Raw genomic sequence first — 24,838 nt, forward strand, 5'->3', positions numbered from 1 at the left:
TTGGGAAGTTCACTTTCCAAACGAGTCGCCATTCCTACAACAATTGGGAAGTTCACGTTCCAAGTGAGTCGCTATTCCTATAGCAATTGGGAATTTGACTTTCCCCGTAGATCGCCATTTCTACAACAGTTGGGAAGTTCACTTTCCAAACGAGTCGCCCTTCCTACAACAGTTGGTGAAGTTTACTTCCTTGTCTACCGTCTCAAGTCACCCTGTGACGCGCCTCCTCACGGGCACAACTCGGCTCCCCTCCCCTCGTGTCTGGGTCTCGTATCAGTGAACCTGTCTTTGCATGAGGAGTCAATGTTTGCTGAGTATATAGAGAATATGCAAATGTACCCAAGCACTCACATGAACAGGCTGCGTTTGCATGAGCATGAGATATTGTGCCTATGTGCTATGTGATTGCACATAGGCTACCTAAGAACGTAAGCATACTGGAGACTTCAAAAGACCATATGGCCTACTTACACTAGGCAGTTCCATGTCCTTTACCATCTGTCATCTCTATTCATAAAGTTATCTAGCCTTTTCTTAAAACAACAATTTGTTTTAGCACTCACTACATAGTACTAGAGTGTTATTGTAAATGTACAGGTGTGTTCACGTGTGTGAGTATGTGGGCATAGGTATTTGTGTGAAGATATGTTGATTTGTGTGGGATTACGAGTACGGATGCCAGTGCGTATTTTTGCAAATATATTGTGTAATTTTAACCATAAATATCAAAAAGTTTGTATCAATATATATGTAAAGTCGCGTCATAAATGAAAGCAAGCATATGTTTATAGGTTCTGGGTGATTAAGTTTCTAGAATCTTTTGTTGAGTACACATATCCAGACGTGTCTGTATATGTCTGCATATGTCTGTATGTCTCTACACACCCGTGCACCTACACAAAACACGTGTATATTTGAAACGTGTTGATTGTGTGCATTTCCAAATGAGGGTGTGAAAATGTGACAATGTTTTAATGCGTTATTCTTGAAAATGCCTTTGGGCGTGTGTGTTGGTGTGTGTGTGTGTGTGTGTGTGTGTGTGTGTGTGTGTGTGTGTGTGTGTGTGTGTGTGTGTGTGTACGCACACGTGCGTGCGTTCATGTATGCGTGTACATATCATTTGTTCATACATACACATCCACGAGTGGTCTCTACAGTTCGGTAATGGAGCATGTTTATATACACCTGAACAAACATTATGACTTGATCCCGGGTGACAGCTCTCCTCCATGTTTCATTCCCCTCCTACTCCTTTCTCCTGATCTCCTCCTCAAATCTTTAGTGCGACGGTGCGCTTTATACATTTCATTCTATTCTCAGAGGATTTTATTTTATATAAAGTGACGTCATTCACCACTCTGTAGGTAAACCAGTTCTTGCCTATTTCCTTCTTAAACCCAAATTTGCCCAATTTAAATCCATTACTACGAGTCCTATCCTGTTGTTTTATTATGATGACTTTCTCCAGGTTATTTTGTTAATTTAAATGTCATCCTCACCTTTGCTAGTGAAAGGATAAAGGCTGGTGATTACTGTACGTAAAGAACGTATTATACGTACGGAACGTACTGTACGTAAACGAACGTATTATACGCAAAGAACGTACTGTACGTAAAGAACGTATTATACGCAAAGAACGCACCGTACGTAAAGAATGTACTGTACGTAAAGAACGTATTATACGTAAGGAACGTACTATACGTAAGGAACGTATTATACGCAAAGAACGTATTGTACGCAAAGAACGTACCGGTATTATCTTTAGATTTGTCTTCTTCGTTTCCTTCCCGCTTGAGCTTGGAAACTTTTTTTTTTTTTTTTCTCCTTTCTTTCAACATCAACGTTTGTCTCCCACTATGGTTCTTATTAAGCAACACAGCACGTGATTGATCTGGTCAATTCACATCATTTTTACTTTCCTTCAAAAGATACATGGGTGTGTATAAATACGCGCGTGCACACACACACACACACACACACACACACACACACACACACACACACACACACACACACACACACACACACACACACACACACACACACACACACAGACGAGTAGGATACGAGGCAACAATCATCGCTCTTTTCCTGTATACATTGAGGTAAATACAATTAGGTAAAAACACTCACGTACACACACATGCATACACACACACACGTACACACACGTACACACACACACGCACACACACACACACACACACACACACACACACACACACACACACACACACACACACACACACACACACACACACACACACACACACACACACACACACACACACACACACACACACATACACATCTTCGCGAATTCAGCCACTTCGGAGTTCCTCGAAGTCAACCATCAGACCTCCCGAGGAGCGGCTCTTCCTCTTTCCGCTCTTTAAGAGAGATGGAGAACTTCAGAAGAGTCTCGGAGCTCAAACTCGCATCAATCTCTTTAGATTCTGCGAATTGTGCTGTAGCTCTCCGTTGCCATTTGCGCAGGACGCTTTAGCACAGTGGGGGCAACCCGCAGCTGATTAGTCGACTTCGTTGTCGTCTTCGTCGTCGTCGTCGTCGTCTTTGTCGTTGTCGTCGTCTTCCTCGTTGTCTTTGTCGTCTTTCTTCGTCTTTGTTGTCGTCTTCGTCGCCTTCGTCGTCATCTTCGTCTTAGTCGTCGTGTTTGATGTTGTCTTCGTCGTCGTCTTCGTCTTTGTCGTCGTCTTTGTTGTCGTCTTCGTCTTTGTCGTCGTCTTTGATGTTGTCTTCGTCTTCGTCTTTGTCGTCGTCATTGTTGTCGTCTTCGTCTTTGTCGTCGTCTTTGTTGTCGTCTTCGTCGTCTTTGTTGTCGTATTTGTCGTCGTTTTTGTCTTTGTCTTCGTCTTCGTCTTCGTCTTCGTCCACAACTTGGAGCATCCCATTTCTTTGTTTCATCTTCCTTCACCATCTATCACTTTCACGGTCTGCCCTTTCTGCTTCTTCTCCACATACTTAATCTTTTCCAGTTCCATACTTTCGTATCTTGAAACTGAAACCCTTTATGAATTTCTCACGTTGTTCGTCTTCTGCTTCCTCTACCTCAAGCTTGTGTCAGACGATTTTAATCACTTTAGGATACGTCACCAGGCATCGTCGCTACAGTGGCATACTCTATATATTCTATTCTGGCTGGCGTCGGAGGACTTTATTCAACTTAATGTCAACATTGATTGGGCTAGACCCCCCCCCCTTTGTTTGTCTTTCTTCTTTAATTTGTCTTTATAAATTAATTATTTGATTACATTAGATTCTTTTCAAAAGTATGATTGGGGATTTTACAAGAGGAATTTTAGATTTGGTTAGGTTAGGCTAAGCGTGATTAGGTTTATTTAGGTTAGATTAGATAAGGTTAGATTGCGTTCAGTAGAAATTCACGGGAACAGGCTTGTACTTGTAATTAGACCCAAAGTATTTGAAAAACACTATGTACATTCAAGTGAAAATAAGTACATTGTGTTTAATCAGAAGTTACACACTGTATATAGATTCTAGCTAACTCTGTGATGATACTTTTGGGTAAATCCACTTATTTGTTATTTTTAGTTATAAAAGTACTGGGTATATTATCATTAATATAGAACAAGGGACAAGTTTTAATGCTCCGATATTTAATTCTGTATCAGATTTAATTTTATTACGGATATGAGATATATGTAGTTTTTTGTATTTGCACCACAGGGAATATTATTTATTCAAGTTATTTATAAAATATATGATCTTGTTTTGCAATTTTGTGATAAAATCAGTGATGTGCTAAGATAAAAGTAAATTTTCAATTTATTTTTCTCAATCAAATTCCACTTTTTAACAATGTACTCACTAATGTGTATATACGAAAATACTAACTTTCGTGTTTTACGAATATGTGACAGGAATTCTTTTATCACGTAAAGTACTTTTACTTAATTGTAATAGTATGTACTTGGAACTGGGCTTCAGTACATAACAAAATGACTTTACTTGTACTTGTAAAATATTCAGGTAATTGGACTTACATAGTCGCCTGTCATTGGTCCCAACCCTATACGGAATATCAGAGAAAGCTACTTTTGAGGTCAACTATAGAAAAAATATATAGAAGAAGAAGGAAAAGGAAAAGGAGAAGAAGGAGAAGGAGAAGGAGGAGGAGAAGGAGAAGAAGAAGAAGAAGAAGATTATGATGATTATGATGATGATGATAAATAAATAATAATAAATGAATTTGTCTTGTGAATTATTTGTTTTACTCGCCGCACCACACGTCAACTTGCTGCCGTAAATTATAACACGCAGTCGTCTTCATTTCCGCTTCCTGCGCGTTCCATAGGTCGACTCCTAGACCCTTATTTTATTTATTCATTTATTTATTCATTTATTCATTCATTTATCTATTCATTTATCTATTTATTTATCTATTTATTTATCTATTTATTTATTTTTATGTTTATTTCTTTATCTATTTTTATTTATTTTTATTTATTTATTTATTTATTTATTTACTTGTTTTTATTCGTTTTGTGACTATCCACGAGAAAGGTCGAAAAGATCACTTCCTCGCAGGAAGAGGCTGCAAGAGACCTTAAGGCCTACACTAAGTAGTTCCAAGCCCCTTACCACCTGTCATTCCTATCTATTAAGTTATCTCATCTTCTCTTAACAACCAAAAGTTTCAGCGCCCACGACATGGTCACTAAGTTTATTCCATTCCTTAACTACTCTATTGGTAAACCAGTTCTTAAACCTAAATTTGTCCACCGCCTTAACCACGTCACTCTGCTTTTATTTATTTGTTTATTATTGTTTGTTTGTTTGTTTATTATTTGCTTGGTTTTCATTTATTATTAGTTATCTATTGATTTATCATTATTTATTATTTACCTGTTTGTTTATTATTTAACTATACCTATGCATTTATCTATTTCATTTATTATTTGTATTGTCATAATTTATATTTATTTTTTCATTTATTATTATAATTTCTATTCCGCATCCGAGCTCGTTACGGACCAAAAGGTCTCCTGTCGGCATGTTCCCCCTTTGTAATCCTTTGTAATCATTTTGTAACCTTACTTATTATTTATTCATTATTATATTTTTTTCCGCATCCGACCTAGTTATGAACCAAAAGGCCTCCTGCCGTCATGCTCCACTTTTGTAATCCTTTGTAACCTTACTTAACGCCCGCCTCACCTCATTTCCCTACTCCACTTTCTCATTTCCACTCTGGGCCTCCACTTCCACCTGCCTCCACTCGTATCCGGGCAAGCCTACCTTCATATCCGGTTCCAACCGTACACGTCACCCATTTCCTCCTTCCCTCCTTCCCTCCATCTTGCCTTCCCTCCCTCCTTCCCCATTTTCCTTCCCTCCGTCTTGTCTTCCCTCACTCCCTCCCCATTTTCCTTCCCTCCATCTTGTCTTCCCTCCCTCCCTCCCTCCCTCCCTCCGCCATTTCTTCAGCCTTAGTTTCCCTCCTTCCCTCCTTCTTGCCTTCCCTCACTCCCTCCCCATTTTCCTTCCCTCCATCTTGTCTTCCCTCACTCCCTCCGCCATTTCTTCAGCCTTAGTTTCCCTCCTTCCTTCCTTCCCCATTTTTCCTTCCCTCCCTCTTGTCTTCCCTCACTCCCTCCCTCACTCACTCACTCCGCCATTTTCCTCCCCCTCTCCCTCTTTCCCAGCAAAACTCACAACACGAGTAACCACCTGGTCAGCACACCTCCCCGCTAACCTTACTCTGTCCCCGTTATTAATTAATTTATCATTATCATTTTCATTATCATTTTCTATTTTATTTTCATTTTATTTTTTTTCATAATTTTCATTATATATATATATATATATATATATATATATATATATATATATATATATATATATATATATATATATATATGGTGGAAACGTAGAAAACACCAGACTCAGAAGTAGGTAATCTATTCCCGACGTTTCGGGTCCTCTTCGGGACCCGTCCTCAGGAGTTACAATGGAATACAGAAATCACATGGTACAAATACACAAGCGACTACGTCCATAGAAGAGGGAAGTTCTAACTCGTGTATTGGAGAAATTATAATCTCTATTTCCTTCTTAAAGATAAAATAACTTTTTAAACCCAAAATAACTTTTTAATATTATTTATTTATCTACTTATTTATTCATTATTTGCTTATTTATTTATTTTTTTCTATTGGCTTCAGTTTGCCCCTCATCTCCAACGTCTCTCCTCCTTTGGTTCCTCCTGACCAGGCGTAATATATATCATTTCCTCGTTATAAGGTCCCCCCGCCCCCAAACCGCCTCCCAAACCGCCCCCCGGCCGCCTCTTTCATTTATCACTCGTAGAAGGCGAGACACAACACATCCTGCCATCTCCCCCTTTTTTCTCAATCTTCAGAAACACTTTTTTTTTTACTTGTATCTATGTATTTATCTATTGATTCATTTCTCCATTTATAACTCGTCACAAGATACGACGGGACACATCCTGTCATTTACCCCTTTTTTGGGCCTCAGAACCATTTTTTTTATGCCATGTATTTATTTCATGTGTTTATTAATTTATCAATTCATCTATTAACCTATCCGTTTATTTTCTTATTTACTTATCTATTTATTTATTTATTTTTATTTTATTTTATTTTTTTGCATCCTCCCATTCGATATCTCTAGGTTACATGTTCTCCCTTGTAAACACCGATTTAAAATGTCGGCATGCTCTTCCTTTGTAATCCTTTGTAATGTATTTATCTATTCACCTATTTATTTATCTATTTATCTACTTATCAACTTCGTCCTTTACTTGTCGTTTTCATTTGATTAATTCTTTATTTTTCTTCTTTACCCACTTTTCTATCTTGATTTTACGTCCTGAAATAAATATATATATATATATATATATATATATATATATATATATATATATATATATATATATATATATATACATATCCTCTCATCAACCAGACCCATCCGTACCAACTGATGCATTGAGCGAACCCTACACCATCAATAATATTGCGCAATATTCCATATTGTGCAATATCATTGATGGCGTTGGGATGTTATCGAATAAACACAAGTATTTGGCACGTACATTTAATGCCTTCAATATCTTGTGTCATTCTTCAGTACCATCTCTACACCATCAATATTATTATACAATACGGAATATTGCGCAATAATGTTAGATTTGGCTGCCTCCAGGTCATTTCATTCATCTGGATAGAACCCTTTTGGTGGCATTTCTTTCTTGTATGTGTATTAAGATAAGATTCAAGAGCTTTGTATGTATGGAGAGAAAACATTTCAGGTTTGTATGTGACCTCGGGCGAATCTTAATTGTATCCTTTGAGTCCACAGAAATGATGGAGATATTCCCCCTTTGTAGACGAAGACAAAGTCTTCCCTTTGGACTTATTAACCAAGAATGAGACCATTAGGGCAGTTTATAAGGGAATGGAGTCCTTTTACATGAGCTGGTTGGATCTCTCCCCGTCTTCTCCTTTTCTGCATTAGGGGACGGAGAGAGGGGGGGGTCGCCGATTTAATAAAGCGGCCTTGCTGCGGTCGCCGATTTAATGAAGCGGCCTTGCTGCGGTCGCCGATTTAATGAAGCGGCCTTGCTGCGGTCGCCGATTTAATGAAGCGGCCTTACTGTGGTCGCTGATTTAATGAAGCGGCCTTGCTGTGGATGTGCTGTGTCTTGCGACACTGCTTCTGACCCAGGGCAGTGGGCGAGATACAGGGATGACCCGTCATCCAGGAGGTGCCAAGATAAGAGGGAGGGAAGAGGGTGGAGGGGAGTGGAGTATGATAGGGATGGAATGGGTGGGAGTGGTTTTTGTGCCTTTGTTTTTTAGCTACCTCCCTTATAAGGGCGAAAAAAGCCTTTGGTGTATGTATGTATGTATGTACGTACGTATGTATGTATGGTTGGATCTCAAATTGACAGAACAGCTTCACTATGATGGAAACAACTTATTCGTAATAACTCGAGAAGATTGAAATATATTCATATTGCAACTTCAGTGCAAGAAAGAAAAACATTTATATGAGAATTAATCAAACTTCATCATTAATGCTGTCAAGTGAAACGCCTGTCTATAGGTCTTACCACATCTGTCTAATAACTGGAGACGACACCTGTCTCCTGTTGACAGGTCCTTACCGAAGGTGCTACCCCTTGGACTGACACTCGATCCCCGGATGGGTACAGGATCTCGACTAAGCTGTCAACGACTACCGCCGGCTTCTTGTATTTATCGTGTTCGTTCTTGTAGAAACGACTTCGGTTACAATTTTTTCTTTCTTTTTCGAATTTCCAAATGTCAAATCACTTTTGTGTCATATTTTGAGAAGCTGAATAACGTTAGACACATTACATAAGAACATAAGAATGAAGGAGACTGCAAGAGACCATAAGGCCTACACTAGAATACTGTAAGCGAAGTTGTCTTCCAATTTTTCAAATTCACAACATCTGACGAAAATCGTGATAGTGTGACTGGGGCTTTAAGCTCGTTTCACACGTACCGACTTTTCGCCGTGCGCCGTCCACGACACGACGTCGTGCTCTCAAATAACCATGAGTGTCTCTAGACACTTCCGTGTGAAAGTGTCTATAGACACCCATGGTTATTTGAGAGCACGACGTCGTGCCGTGCACGGCACACGGCGAAAAGTCGATGCGTGAGGCTACACAGTGTCCTGAGCACTCTGTGGGTGCGAGGGGGTCTTTATACTTTTAATTAGCGAGGGACGGTAATCCGGATGTAATATACAGCACATAATTAATTAGCTGAGCACACACACACACCGCCAGCTGTGATGTGCTAGGTTTTGATCTGGACTTGTGATTAGATGGGTTCGATCCCAGAAACTCCCGGTAATGACTTTCAATTGTTTTATATATTTTTTTACCTATTATGAGGGTCCTTTGTTAAGTTTGGGAAGGAGGAAGCTAAGCACCTCCCGACGTAAACCACAACAAAAACCATAAATGAAAACCACTTCAGTATTCTGATCTACATGATTATGCGTTCAGTCTTAATGATTCACGGCAAGACCGTTCCTATCCCCCTTGGGAAATGATACGGCCTCTGTTCTCGTTGGTATAATCCGTCGAAGTAAGATTACACCCGGGCTTAGCGCTGGGCTGTGTTCTTAGCGCGGTTGTGGTTATGAATTTACTCTGAAACTTGTGCAATGACTTCGGACATATTAGTTAGACGATGACACTGAAATACTCCCTCCATTGCACAAAGTTCTGGATGTGTTATGTGTTATATCTATCACCGTCAAGTGTTCCTAACTAGATTAGAAAAGTTGGTCTCTAGGTACGATGATCTCATATGGTAAATTAAACACTCCAGCGCTAGCCTGAACGAAGTTCTTTAAGTGTATTTCCCTAGTGAGAAGTTTGGTCAAATGGTCTAGACCCTCCCCCCCCCACCAGAAATCAATGGTTGTGTACTTTTAGCAAACGTTTGTTGAAGATGTGTGAAAAGTTTGTTTAATAACTGCAATATTGGAAATTTATCAATGTAAAATCGAATACAGTAACAAGATCAATTAATTTTGATTAAAGATTTCTCTTGCTATGCGATGCTACGTATGCTATACAAACTAACAAACTTTGAAAGAAAAAGTACTATTTTGTCCCAAGTATGAATAAAATGCCTAAAACTACATAGACAGCGTTCTTTATGTATGATCTATGTGAATATATATTTGAAATATCGTAAAGAAAAAGGTAGGGTAGGTTTGTTGAAAGTATGCATGCTAGTATGTGACAACATTTCAACAACCGTTTGTATAACTTTTTTTTTTTGGGGGGGGGGCAGTTCACTATGTACAAGCCCTCCCATTGACTATGTGGCTGCATACCAAAAGGCAATGGTGTTACCAATTTACCATGCTTGCCGTATAAAAGGAATGACCTGCAACTTGACCTGACCATTCCCAAAGCGAGCTGTCGATAGGGAAAGGTCAGGTTAAGTTCCAGATTGTTCCTTTTATACGGTCAGCGTGGTACAATGGTAACGTCATTGCCTTGTGGTAAATAGTCCTACAGGGAACGGTTCGAGTCCCAGTGGGAGAGCTTCTTAATCCATTTGTTGTAAATTCACACAGTACATTGATATTCCCTCTGCTGATTAAAGTCGCCTGACAATGACGTAATGCTCGTTGCAGACTTTAAATCCAGGATGACGTCATGCAAGCGCATTTATTCAGCCAAGGGAGAGACATATAAGGAGAGGACCTTCTCGCTTTTCGCTCCTTTCGTTTCGAAAGAGCGAAAACTTCGCCTCTCGCGAGCCACATTTTCACCCGACTTCGTTTCCAGGGGGAGCCATGGGCGAACAGAGTTCATTTCAAACGGAGGCGCTGGAATTTCATATATCTGGAAATTAAAAGCCGAATTGCAATTTTGCAACTTCCTCGTTGCAGACGTGGAATGCCATTTATTCGTCCATTTCCGTAATGACATGCAAAGATCAGTCACCGGTTCCAGCCGTCAGACTTCTTTTTGTGAAGCGAAACCAAATCAACTTCAGACTTCGGAAAAAAACAGCGATATGACGTCATTAGGAGACGCGACAGGGCAAGACTGACCAGAAGAACAAAAGAATAGAGGAGGGTTCTGGAGACCATAAGCCCTTCACTAGGCAGTTCCATGTCCCTTACCACCTGTTATCCCTATCCATAAAGTTATCTAACTTTCTCTTAAAACAACCAATTGTTTCAGTACTCGCTAAATGGTTACTAAGTCTATTCTATTCGGTAACCAATCTGTTGGTAAGAGGAGAAAGAATGTACAGAGGAAGTGAGGGGGGGGGAGTTATACGCTGTGGAGCCTTTGCTACTAACTCTATTGGGAACTCAACGAAAATGATCCAGGAACTACCTGAAGGAGGCGAGGAAGGGGACGAAGGTCGGAGGAAGGAGCAGGAGCGGGAAGCTTCGAGATGCAGGAAGAAGTAATAAAGAGTAAACTCCTTCCGTTAAGGGTGACACTTAGCCCTTCGTTCCTTCCGCTAGGGCTGGCAGCCTTTCGCAAGAGGTTAGGTTATGTTTGGTTAGGCTAGGCTAGGTTTGGTTAGGTTAGGTTAGGTTTGGTTAGGTAAGGTTTGGTTAGGTTTGGTTTGGTTAGGTTTGGTTAGGCTTGGTAAGGTTTGGTTAGGTTTGGTTAGGGTTGGTTAGGTTTGGCTTGGTTTGGTTTGGGTTAGGTTGGTTAGGTTTGTTTAGTGGTTTGGTTAGGTTAAGTTCGGTTAGGTTTGGTTAGGCTTGGTTAGATTAGGTTAGGTTAGATTGGGTTGGGTTGGGTTTGGATTATAATGATATAAATAATATTAAATAGAATAGATAAATAAATAGGTAAAGTTGATATTAAACAAACGGGTAAATAGTAAATAATAAATTGACAGATAGATAATAAATAACCAAACAAATAATAATAAACAGACAAATAATAACAAACAAGTAAATAATACAAAATAAATGGCAGGCATTACAGCATCTTGCTTAGTCTGCCGTCAGGCGATTTTATTAATCTCTGTGGCACTCAACCCTCCATCCCCACCCTCACCCTACCCCTTAGCAACAGATCTTGTTAGTTACGCTTTGATCAATTGACGTATTCTTGGTTACAATGACGTAAAGGTTGATCTTAATCAAGCTATACAGCACCATATACATCACTACCTAGTACCACTTTGATATTTTTATTGTTTACATTCTGTGTCCAGATTCCCTGGCCGAGCGGTTTAGAGCGTCGTTACTTGCGGCGGGGGTAGATGTGGCTGTAGCTCGAACTCTACCACCGACGAGTTGGACCAAGGGTATGGTTCATTAAATCCCACGCTACCAAGTCCTCTGTAAGGGGCACCGTCCTAGCCTCCTAATAGGGGGAAATCATGACCCTAAACCCAAATCACAATCTGTGTCCCGTCGTGGCGCACTGGTTTCTATCTCGCTTTGCAACAGCTTAGACCAGAGTTCGATCCACATTGGCTGGCACGTACAAGAGACAGAGGTGAGGGTTCTGGCCCCAGCTAAGCGTCTCCTGACGTAAGCTCTCGTCCTAAATTTAGTTTGGAAGAAAAAACGAAACAAAACAAAAAACATTCATTATGACGAACTATGCTCGCATCACCTCTTGTCACTGTGGTGCATTGGTTGCCAATTACCCTCCTCCTCCTCCCTTCCTCCTCCCTTCCTCCTCCTCCTCCTCCTCCTCTTCCTCCTTACCTACCTACCTACCTACCTACCTACTTACCCTTCTCCTACTCCTCGCTACCTATTTACCTACCTTACTACCTACATACATGTATGCATACGAGTACATACATACATACATACATACATACCTCCTCCCTAGCTACCTCCCTCCCTTCCTCCTTCTTCCCTCCTCCTCCTCTTCCACATCTGTTTCTTCTCTCCCCCCTCCCCATCTTCTGCTCCTTTTCCTTCTCCTCTTTCTCCTCATTTTTTCCTTTGCATTTTATCTTCTGTTGCTGTTTTTCCTTGTTTTTCCTCCTCTTCCCTATCTTCTACTCTTATTCTTCTTCTTCCTCTTCCTCCCCTCCTCCTCCTTATTCTCCTCTTCCTCCCCTTCCTCATTCTTCTCCTCTTCCTCCTCCTCCTTTTTCTTCTAGTACCCACCGAATCCAACCATAAAAAACTACTTTCTTTGTTTTTGTCTTTATTATCTGCAAGTCACTCCTTCCTCTGTCTTTACCATCCTGTACGTATTTCTGCACCTCAGGTCTTGTCTTCATCTTCCCCTCTGCCTCCTCCTGGGACCTCCAGCATCCCAAAATCTTTTCCCACGGGAATCCGGCCACAACGTCCCATGGTCTTCCGTTTTTTTTTTTTTTTTTTTTTTTTTTTTTTTTTTTTTTTTTTTTTTTTTTTTTTTTTTTTTACTACTCCTCCTCTTCTTCTTCTTCTTCTTCTTCTTCTTCTTCTCCTTCTTCTTCTTCTTCGGCGAGGGTGCGTATGGAATGAACGAGTCTCTCCTGTTACACGAAGAACATTAAAAATTTGCTATTATCCAACTCTTCATTTTGGACTCTGTTCTCCCCCTAAGAAATGCTAAGAAGACTTAAGAATTGCTAAGAAGACTTAAGAAGTGGCGGGTTGAAGAATACGCAAGAATGGATTGCAAGTCCACAAGTGGAGATAGAAAGTAAGACCATAAGAATGAAAGAAACTGCAAGAGACCATAAGGCTTACACTAGGCAGTTCCATGTCCTTTACCACCTGTCATCCCGATCCATAAAATTATCTAGTCTTCTCTTAAAACGAAGAGTTGTTTCAGCGCTCACTAGATGGTTAGTAAACCAGTTCTTGCTTATTTCTTTCTTAAACCTAAATTTGTCCAATTCAAATCCAGCAAGCGGCACAAGCACCACTAGAGGAGGAGGAGGAGGAGGAGGAAAAGGGGAGGAGAGGGAATAATAACGTAGTAGTAGTAGTAGTAGTAGTAGGCTGTATTAAGCTTCATTAAATTGAAATACAAAAAAGTAATAGTAGTAGTTATATATAAACAAATAAGTAAAATAGAAAAACAAATCAACTAAGATTAGAAAAAAATCTCTCCACAAATTGTTGCATTTCGACGGATGATCTCTTTGAAGAGATTTTCCAAAGTTGTTTGCCCTTTGGATATTGTGTGTCCGGACCAAACTTGTCCATTCTGTTTCATCTTGACTCCCTCCTTTCGCCTGTCAACCCAAATCTAATTTGTTTTGTATCTCGCCATTCCCAGAGCACAATCTATTCCATCTGCATGACATTTCAAGACTATAACATAATAAACCTAAAGGATATTAACTTGCTGAGGTTGTTGTTGTTGTTGTTGTTGTTGTTGCGGTGGTGGTGGTGGTGATCGTATTGGTGTGTGTAGTGGTGGTGATGGTGGTACTGGTGATGGTGGTACTGGTGGTGGTGGTACTGGTGGTGGTGGTAGTGGTAGTGGCGATGGCCGTGGTGGTGTTAGTGGTGTTGGTAGTAAGTGGTAGTGTTAGTAGTTGTGGTGGTGATGGTGATGGTGGTGATACTAGAGATGTTGATGGTGATGATAGTATTTTTGGTGATGATGGTAATAGTAGTGATGGTGGTGGTGATAGTAGTGATGATGGTGGTGGTACTAAGGATGTTGATGGTGGTGATGATGGTGGAGGTAGTGTGGAAGTAGTGGAGAGATGTAAGTGGACTCAGAAAGGACGCAGTCTCCTAGTCTTGGGCCGAGCCTCAGGTGTACGACTTCGCTGAAAACTTTCGAGAAGAAAAAAGAAAGAAATCCGAAATAATTTTCGAGCTTCTTCGCTTCCACCGGCCGCTCTTGTAGAAATGATCTTAAAAAAAAAAAAGAGATAAAAATAGTAAGAGCAGACTATAGCTCTGGGATCAAGTATACAAGATGTTACCTTGATTCTTTTTGGCTAAACTACATATACATATATATATATATACATATATATATATATATGTAGGCCTATACATTCATACATGTATATATATATATATACAGTAGAAAAAAAGCATTCCATCACTTTCTTGGCAGATTTCTCATTTCCTGGAACGCTGATCTTGCGGGACAATAATGTGTCCTCCCCCCTCCCCCTCTTCCCCCCCTCCGCCCCAATTCCCTTACTTCCTTTATTTCCCGTCAAGCGCCATCCTGTTTCCTTTCCTCCTTCCTCCTTCTTCTTAAAAGAGACGTTTATTTATTTGTTGATCTATTCATTATATATTTATCTATCTATTAATTTATATTTTTGTGGACAGGAGGTAAAGGGAACACGGGCTGAGGGAAATACTTTTATTCCTGACTAGTTTCGCCTGAGTGGTGGCTCTGAAGAAGCCACTCAGGCGAAACTAGTCAGGAATAAAAGTATTTCCCTCAGCCCCTGTTCCCTTTACCTCCTATCCACATTCGTCACAATATTATATTTTTGTGTTGTATATTTATCTATTTGTTCATTTATATATTTTTATGTATCGTATATTTATTTATTCATTCATGTATGTTTATGTATTGTATGTTTATCTATTTATTCATTTATATATTTTTTATTGTATATTTAGCTATCTATTAATTAATTATATATATATATATATATATTTATATATATATATTATGTATTGTACATTTATATATTCATTTATTTATCTATTTACTTACCTATTTTCTATGTATTGCATATTTACATATTCTGTATTGCATATTTACATATTCATCTATCAATTTGTTTATCCATATTCTATGTATTGCATATTGATCTATTCTGCCTCTTACTTTAATTATTCATTTTTCTATTTCCTTGAAATGACTTTAACTTCTTAAAAGCAACGTTTATTAATCTCTTTATCTATTTTCCTATTTATTTTTCTATAGATCTATTAATTTGATCTATTTATGTATTCATTTACCAATTTACTTCAGAGGACTTCCACTTCTGTGTATCAAAACATTCATAGCAGAGGTGGAAAGTTAACTTCGTATTTGTTGTTTTTACAATAACCACCACTGTCTTATGTCAATATTATTGACAATGTAGGGATGGTATTGAAGAAAGACACAATATATTGAAGACATCAAATGCAATGGTCAAACACGTAAGTCATTTTAATACCATCCCCTACACCGTCAATAATATTGTGCAATACGGAATATTGCGCAATATTTTCCTTCTTCCTTCCATTGGTGACATAATCGGAAGCGTGCTGGTCTCGCATTTCCTTAGCTGTGGGTTCGAATCCCGCACTGTGACCTTCCCCAACAGTCCAAAAGCATAATAGGGAAAAGCCGACGGCTCCGGCCGCAGCTACCCAGCGCCTCCTGGCGTAGGCTCCTCACCTTGATGCCAACGGACCAAAAAAAAAAAAAAAAAAAAAAAATACACCCAAATTTTGGCTAAAACATTTTTGGGTGTCAACGGACTAAAAAGAAAGAAAAATCCCCCATTAAACTTTTGGTTTAAATCAATCAATCGAGTGGCGAGAAAACGCACCTGATTCCCGTCGTGCGTGGGAACACTACAACAAGGAGACGCAGCCTCTACGGTGGAGATGGGAGGAGGTGGAGGTGGAAGGAGGTGGAAGTGGGAGGTGGAAGGAGGTGGAAGTGTGAGGAGGTGGAAGGAGGTGGAAGTGTGAGGAGGTGGAGCTGGGAGGAGGTGGAGGTGGGAGGAGGTGGAGGATGGGAGGAGATGGAAGTGGGAGGAAGTGGAGGTGGGAGGAGGTGGAAGTGGGAGGAAGTGGAGGTGGGAGGAGGTGGAAGTGGGAGGAGATGGAGGTGGGAGGAGGTGGATGTGGGAGGAGGTGAAGGGGGTGGATGGGAGGAGGTGGAGGTGGGAGGCGGTGGAGGTGGGAGAAGGTGGAGGTGGGAGGAGGTGAAGGAGGTGGATGGGAGGAGGTGAAGGGGGTGGATGGGAGGAGGTGAAGGGGGTGGATGGGAGGAGGTGAAGGGGGTGGATGGGAGGAGATGGAGGAGGAGGGGCGGATGGAGGTGGGAGGGGAGGGACGCACATATGCAAGAGAGGGGGATACAGAGCGAAGAGAGGGAGTGAGTGAGTGAGAGATAGAGGGAGTGAGAGAGGGAGGGAGGGAGTAAGGAAAAACCACTCTCCATTATATGCACACTTGACTAGTAACCTCTGGGATAATTACATACATACATACACACATATATATATATATATATAATATATATATGATATATATATATTATATATATATATATATGATATATATATGATATATATATATATTATACATATATATGTATATATATAAATATATATACATACATATGTATATTGCTATAGACTATAGACATTTGCTATACTCATTTGCAAGTCTCCATATACAGTATAGCCTATCTTCAATATAAACACATACATTTATATGGTACAAATACGCTCACGGTTTGTTAACTCGTAATTAGCACTGAGAGCTTCCACGCTGGAAATCCGATGACGCGCCCCGCTGAGGACCTGAAAGCCTCACAGTACTGCAAACCGTTACTGTCCCCTTTGAACAAGGAAATGGAGTAATAGCTATCGATCACAACTTATTCTCTTCAATTCCGTCTTTCAGACAAGCAATCAAAACCTTTGACCGCCGTATACATATTTACATACATACATACATACACACACAGACACACACAGACACACACAGACACAGACACACACACACACACACACATATATATATATATATATATATATATATATATATATATATATATATATATGGTTCGAAACGTAGGAATAAGCTTCAAATGAAGAGTCTATTGTGTGTTTTCTTCTAAAGAATGGTTTCCTGGACTCCAGCTCTTCACGTGTGTATATAAATATATATATATATATATATATATATATATATATATATATATATATATATATATATATATATATATATATATATATATGGTTCGAAACGTAGGAATAAGCTTCAAATGAAGAGTCTATTGTGTGCTTTCTTTAAAGAATGGTTCCTGGACTCCAGCTCTTCACGTGTGTGTGTGTGTATATATATATATATATATATATATATATATATATATATATATATATCTATATATATATATATATATATATATATATATATAAACAAGGTCTTCATGGACCAAGACTTGGTTCCACAGAAATGCTTTCGAAGTTCGGAAGTATAAATTCGCGTGACTTACCTTGGAATGTCAACAATCTAAGAATGCCATAAATCTAGATTCTGCCTCGGGTGTCAATTTCCCCAAGGTTCCTCGAACTTCTCTGGGATCTTACTACTACGAAGGGGCCCCGAAACTAGACCCTGCTTAGGGGCCCTGTTCACACTAGCGGTTTGAACCGCGCGGAAACCGCGGCGGTACCGCATAGTCAAGGAAAAACTTCGCGGTTGCGTGTGAACTTACTTTGTAACTGAACCGCGGCATTTCAAACCGCGGCGGTTTAAACCGCTTGTGTGAACAGGGCCTAAGTGAGAATATTGTGCTTACCTTAAACACGTGTAGGTCCTGTTGGCCGGGCGGGATTTGTTAAGGGGCGTGTCGCATTTGGGACAATGGCGGTTTGACCGCAGGAAGTTGACGATGCACGATTTGCAAACTGTAAAGAAAGGGGGAAATTGATGAATAGATTTGTGAATACACATACACACATACACAAATGTACACACATACACATACACATCCACACACACACATCTATTCGCGACTAGCAAAATGTAAATAGAGAAATGAATGACTAGGTTTGTGAATATACATACATACAGACATACACAAACGCACATACATAAACGCGCACACACGCGCATACAGAACTTGCAAACTGTAAATAGAAAAATTTATAAATAATTTTGCAAATAAATATACATACACACACATACATCCACAAGCATACATACACACGCATGCATACATGCATACACACACACATACACACACACATACATACAATAACACCCGTTATTGGTCCTGGTTGTGGTTATTGTGACTTCGTTTGTGGTCGTGACTGTGGTTGTGGTTATGGTTGTACTCGTGGTTGTGACTATTGTTGTGGTTGTGACTATTGTTGTAGTTGTGACTATTGTTGTAGTTGTGACTATTGTTGTAGTTGTGACTGTTGTTGTGGTTGTGACTATTGTTGTGGTTGTGACTATTGTTGTGGTTGTGACTTGTTGTGGTTGTGACTATTGTTGTAGTTGTGACTTGTTGTGGTTGTGACTATTGTTGTGGTTGTGACTATTTTTGTGGTTGTGACTATTTTTGTGGTTGTGACTTTTGTTGCAGTTGTGACTATTGTTGTGGTTGTGGTTGTGATTATCGTTGTGGTAGTTTAGATTGTGATTGCTTTTGTGTTAGTGATTGTGTCTGTTATCGTGGTCGTGGTCATGGTTGTGGTTGTTATGGTCCAGCCACCCCGCAAACCAGCCTCCTTTCGGCGGTTGACCGCCGCCACAGCCACCTCCCAGCCCCTCAGCCTCCCGGCCGCGGGCGGAGGCCGGCCAGCCGGCCGGCCGGCCATCGAGCCGCTCAATTTGTCCCGGCCATTCTCAGGCAATTAAATCCACATTTCCACCTCCTTTTGCATTTCGGCATTCTTCTCATCTTCATTGAGGCCTTTCTAATAGCCCAATTATCAGGCGATTAATACCTCAACTAACAAGCGCCTGAGTTTCTTATGGACAAAAGCAATGTACAGATGAAGCCATTTTGGCTCCAGCCGGCCACTTTGGAGCGCTGGTTTCGGCCCCGCTCTCTGCCACGTGCACCAAAGTTCAAATCTAGAAGTGACTGGTAACTCCCATGGCAGTCAGTGTGCGTAGGGCAAAGGTGACTACTTTGTTCACAACTGAACGCTAACTGATGTAAATTTATCATTTCATTATCTTATTTAATTTTGTCAGATTCTATTTTATTTTGTTTCTTCTTATTCTGTCTTGTTTTATTTCTTTAATTTTCTACTGTGTAAATGGTTGAGGGGTGTCTTCGGAGGTCCTCACAAGGTCACTGACAATGGTGACATGGCTAAATTATTATCAGAAGAGCTTCAAATATTTTCAAGGTTCGTTTGACATCAGATTAATTTCATCAACATTACACAGAAAATCATCGAAATGCCTTCAGGACTTGTGAGCCATGACCTAGTGTAAACGTGTGTGTGTGTGTGTGTGTGTGTGTGTGTGTGTGTGTGTGTGTGTGTGTGTGTGTGTGTGTGTGTGTGTGTGTGTGTGTGTGTGTGTGTGTGTGTGCGTGTGTATGTGTGTGTGTTTGTTCCTGGTTGCTTGCAACCTTGTGAACTAAGTACCGGCTCCAAGGCCAACAACATTAACCTAACCTAACCCAACCTAACTAACCTAAACTAACCTAACCTAAACTAACCTAACCTAAACTAACCTAACCTAACCTAACCTAAACTAACCTAACCTAAACTAACCTAACCTAACCTAACCTAACCTAACCTAACCTAACCTAAACTAACCTAACCTAAACTAACCTAACCTAAACTAACCTAAACTAACCTAACCTAACCTAACCTAACTTAAACTAACCTAACCTAACTCAAAATCACCTAACTTAAAATAAAATAACCTAACCAAACCTAACTTAACCTAACCTAACCTAGCCTCTTCGACCACCAGATCATCCCGACATCCCTGTTGCCATAGCAACGTCATCTGCGGACTCCCACCCGAGGTGGAAACAAAATGACGCCGCCACCAGGAGACGCCGAACTACGCTCAAAGAATTTCCTTTCTCCCTGTGGGTTCTTCCGGTCACCGAGGGTAGCAAACGACGCTTACGTCGTGAGAACCGAGGTCGAAACCAACGCGCCACGGCAGCACCGTCCTCCGAATGCACGGAGGAACCTTAGAACTTCGTTCCCGAACTCAGGCGGCTTCAGACGCCTCATGAATGACTTGAACCCTAAGATCGACCAAATCGTATCCTACATCGACCGCTGGCCGAGCGGTTTAGAGCGTCGATACCTGCAGCGTAGGTGGGGTTAACGGCAGTTCGAAACCGACCACCAGCGAGTTGGACCAAGGACATGATTTATTAAATTCCACGGTATAAAATTCTCTGTAAGGGGTACCGTCCTAGCCTCCTGATAGGGTGAGTTCGCGATGTTAAATCGAATCTATTTCGACCTAATGACTACCACTGGCTATCACCTGGCCAGGCTATCCGAGCACAAGAGGCAAAGGTCAAAGCCTCGTTCAAAGCTAAACGTTTTCTAATGAAACATTTTTTTTCTTTTTTTTTTCTTTATTTTTTTTGGTCCCCACCATACGATTCCATTCACAAAAAGAGAATTCCTAAAATACTCGAAAGATCAGGAGTTACTTCTCGAGCGCTCAGTTCATCTGTTATGTCAGTGTATCTTAACCGGGGTCCATAAAAACTTACCAAAGGGTCCGCAGAAACCAACCAAAAAGTCCGCAGAAACCTAAGAAAGGGGCCCCATAAACCTATCAAATGCCCACAGAAACCTACCAAAGGGTTCGCAGAAACCAACCAAAGTGTCCGCAGAAACCTACCAAAAGGTCCGCAGAAACCTACCCAAGGGCCCACAGAAATCTACCAAAGGGTCCGCAGAAACCTACCAAAGGGTCCGCAGAAACCTAACAAAGGGTCCGCAGAAACCTACAAAAGGTTCCGCAGAAACCTACCAAAAGGTCCGCAGAAACCTACCAAACGGTCCGCAGAAACCTACAAAAGGTTCCGCAGGAACCTACCAAAAGGTCCGCAGAAACCTACAAAAGGCTCCGCAGGAACCTACCAAAAGGTCCGCAGAAACCTACCAAACGGTCCGCAAAAACATACCAAAAGGATTCGCTTAAACCAACCAAAAGGTCCTCAGAAATCCACCATAGGATCCGCAGAAACCTACCAAGGGTCCTCAGAAATCCACCATAGAGTCCGCAGAAACCTATCAAAGGGTCCTCAGAAATCCACCATAGGATCCGCAGAAATCTATCAAAGGGTCCTCAGAAATCCACCATAGGGTCCGCAGAAACCTACCAAAGGGTCCTCAGAAATCCACCATAGGGTCCGCAGAAACCTCCTACCAAAGGGTCCGCAGAAACCTACCAAAGGGTCCGCAGAAACCTACCAAAGGGTCCGCAGAAACCTACCAAAGGGTCCGCAGAAACCTACCAAAGGGTCCCCAGAAAGCCTACTAAAGGGACGGGGAATACAACATGTTACAGTTAATCCTGTCATGGCTTAGTATTTTTATATACTTCATGATTACATGTATCTTAATCGTTATGTCCATTTTTCTTTTCTTCTTTCTTTTTACCTGGCTAATTGCGTCTCTCAGAACGTGGCGACGATTCGTACAATCTCGTATAATGTTTCTATCATTAAATCCCCAGAAAAAGTGATTATATCCTATCTAATCCCTTATCAAGGAGTCCCCTGAATATACAAGTCGACGTATAGAGATTAAACTACTTGTTACATCTAGCATATAGTTTAGTTCCAACACGTCCCTATAGCCTAGAGCCTATCCAAGCCATCAAGATCAGTTCCAGGTTGGGGGGGGGGATTTATAACAGACCAGTGTGAAATGTGAAACTCTCCGTGAAGTAGAACCACAAACAACTGCATACCCGGTGCGTTTCTGTAACCATCGTCGTTGTTGTCACTCTTAAATAGACGATAACAGATCTGAAGGGTCCACGAAGCTTAAAAGGTTGAGGAACATTGTTATGTAGGTTTGTATCAGATATCGTCTGATTTTATTTGACTGAGTTAAGGATTTCGTGCGGTTTCAGACGATGGCATTTGCTTGCCTGCTTCTTCTTCTTCTTACTCTTCCTCCTATTCCTCTTCCTTCTCTTCCTCCTCCTCCTCCTCCTATTCCTCTTCCTCCTTCTCCTCCTCTTCCTCTTCCTCCTCCTATTCCTCTTCCTCCTCCTCTTTCTCTTCCTCATTCTCCTCCTCTTCCTCTTCCTCCTCTTCCTCCTCTTCTTCCTCTTCTCCTCCTCCTCTTTGGCCAATTTCCATTTAACAGAACTTTGATAGACCAAGCAAGGCACACGTGTGTGTGTGTGTGTGTGTGTGTGTGTGTGTGTGTGTGTGTGTGTGTGTGTGTGTGTGTGTGTGTGTGTGTGTGTGTGCGTGCGTGCGTGTGTATGTGTGTATGTGCGCGCGCACGCACGTACACATGCGTGTGTGTGCACATTCCCGTGTGCACATTCCCATGTGCATACGAGTGTGTGTGTGCGTGCTTGTGAACGTGTGTTACACACTGTGATGACTCGTGTCTACTGCTTTTTTTATATCAAACTTTATCATTGTACACACAACTCCAATGCTTTATAAGCAATTCAATGAATCATGATTTAATTAACGAGCCGTTTAATACCTTAATCAATAATAATTAATACTATGTGTGGAAATTAACGTATGTATTTTTCAGAAGATATTGCGTTCATTTTTACAACAAAATAATTACATATTTTTCATTGTTTATGTACTTAATTACTTATTGCGTTAAATATATATCCTATATTCTCTCTAAAGAAAAGTTAGAAATTAATATATTCTAGATTCTAGACATGTTAATGGTTTTCTTTACGGTTATCAGAAATTGCTGTTTGGGCTTCCAGGCCTTACGAGAGCCTTCAGCCCTGTTCACACTTGCGGTTTGAACCGCGCGGAAACCGCGGCGGTACCGCATGGTCAAATGAAAACCTGCACGGTTGGGTGTGAACGACTCCATTGAATTACACTGTAATTGAACCGCTGCGATTCATACCGCTAGTGTGAACAGCGATGTGTCATCCCAGTGTCAGTTACTCGCTCATATTTGACTGTTGACACTATCCCAAGTTACACGCACACGCACACACAAATATACACACACACACACACACACACACACACACACACACACACACACACACACACACACACACACACGCACACACGCACAGAGAGAGAGAAAGAAAAAGAAAAATACAAATAAGAGAACATTTCACAAATGTTTAAGAACTTCCCCCTTTTTAATAGTGACATCACCCCTTCCCCCTCCCCTTTACCCCTTCCCGCCTTCCTTCTCCCCCTCTCCCCCTCCCCTTCCCCTATCCCTTTATCCCCCTTCCTTCTTCCACCTCCCCCTCTCCCCCTCCCCCCTTCCTTCCCTCCCCCCTTCCTTCCCTCCCCCCTTCCTTCCCTCTCCCCCCTTTTTTCCCTCTCCCCCCTTTCTTCCCTCTCCCCCTTTCTTCCCTCTCCCCCCTTTCTTCCCTCTCCCCCTCCCCCTTTCCCCTCCATCTACGGGTTGAAGGACCCTTCCTCAAGAGCACAAAACAAAAGTAAACAAAGACTTACAAGTGTGCATACAGTCCGTGATCGTGGTGGCGTCAACGAAGTAGCCGCAACAGAGGACACATATGAAGTGGGGATTGAGCTCGGACAAGCTGATGGGTGGACTTTCGCTACATGCCTTAGATCTAATGTCAATGGACTCCCTCCCTCCTCTTACTCTTCCTCCTCCTCCCCCTCCTCCTCCTCCTCCGCTTTCACACTTGTTTTTCATTTTCCGAACATCGCCCGAGGCGGCGCCGGGGAGGGATCCTCCCAGCAAACTGCCTTCGTCACTTTTCACTTTCCCTCGGCCGGAGCCACCAAAGCCACCGCCAAAGCCACCACCACAGCCGCCATCAACGCCTCCGCTCTGGCCTGCCATTGTCTGTGTCCACCTGGAGAGAGAGAGAAAAAATTTTTTTTACATGACAGAAAAAATAAGAATGAAAAAACAAGAATAAATAAAAACGTTACTGATGGTATGCCACTACCATCAACAGTAGCGCATAAACATGACACGAAAAAACAAAACAAAACAAAAAACAAGGATAAAAAAACATGAATAAATAAAAACGTTACTGATGGTATGCCACTACCGTCAACAGTAGCGCATAAACATGACACAGAAAAAAAAACAAGGATGAAAAAACAAGAATAAATAAAAACGTTACTGATGGTATGCCACTACCATCAACAGTAGCGCATAAACATGACACGAAAAAAAAAACAAGGATAAAATAACAATAATAAATAAAAACGTTACTGATGGTATGCCACTATCATCAATAGTAGCGCATAAACATGACACGAAAAAAAGGATAAAAAAAAAACGTTACTGATGGTATGCCACTACCATCAACAGTAGCGCATAAACATGACACGGAAACAGAAAAAAACAAGAATGAAAAAACAAGAATAAATAAAAACGTTATTGATGGTATGCCACTACCATCAACAGTGGCACATAAGTACAATGTTAATTTCAATGAGCGATAATCAAGA

General features: G+C 41.0%; 1 protein-coding gene across 1 annotated transcript in view; it reads right to left on the reverse strand.

Moving 5' to 3' along the window:
* Positions 1-24,838, reverse strand: part of LOC143023917 (uncharacterized) — a 211,975-nt gene that overhangs the window by 114,149 nt on the left and 72,988 nt on the right. Inside the window, exons 2-3 of the mRNA XM_076182586.1 lie at positions 23,861-24,231; positions 18,017-18,125 (exon numbers count right to left, since the gene is read on the reverse strand). Of these exons, the coding sequence (XP_076038701.1) occupies positions 18,017-18,125; positions 23,861-24,218 (467 nt within the window). The 5' untranslated portion in view covers positions 24,219-24,231. The remainder of the gene's footprint in view (positions 1-18,016; positions 18,126-23,860; positions 24,232-24,838) is intronic.

This window comes from Oratosquilla oratoria, unplaced genomic scaffold (genome assembly GCF_046742065.1).
Source record: "Oratosquilla oratoria isolate Oo_2021 unplaced genomic scaffold, ASM4674206v1 SCAFFOLD70, whole genome shotgun sequence".
In the NCBI taxonomy this organism is placed as follows: Eukaryota; Metazoa; Arthropoda; class Malacostraca; order Stomatopoda; family Squillidae; genus Oratosquilla; species Oratosquilla oratoria.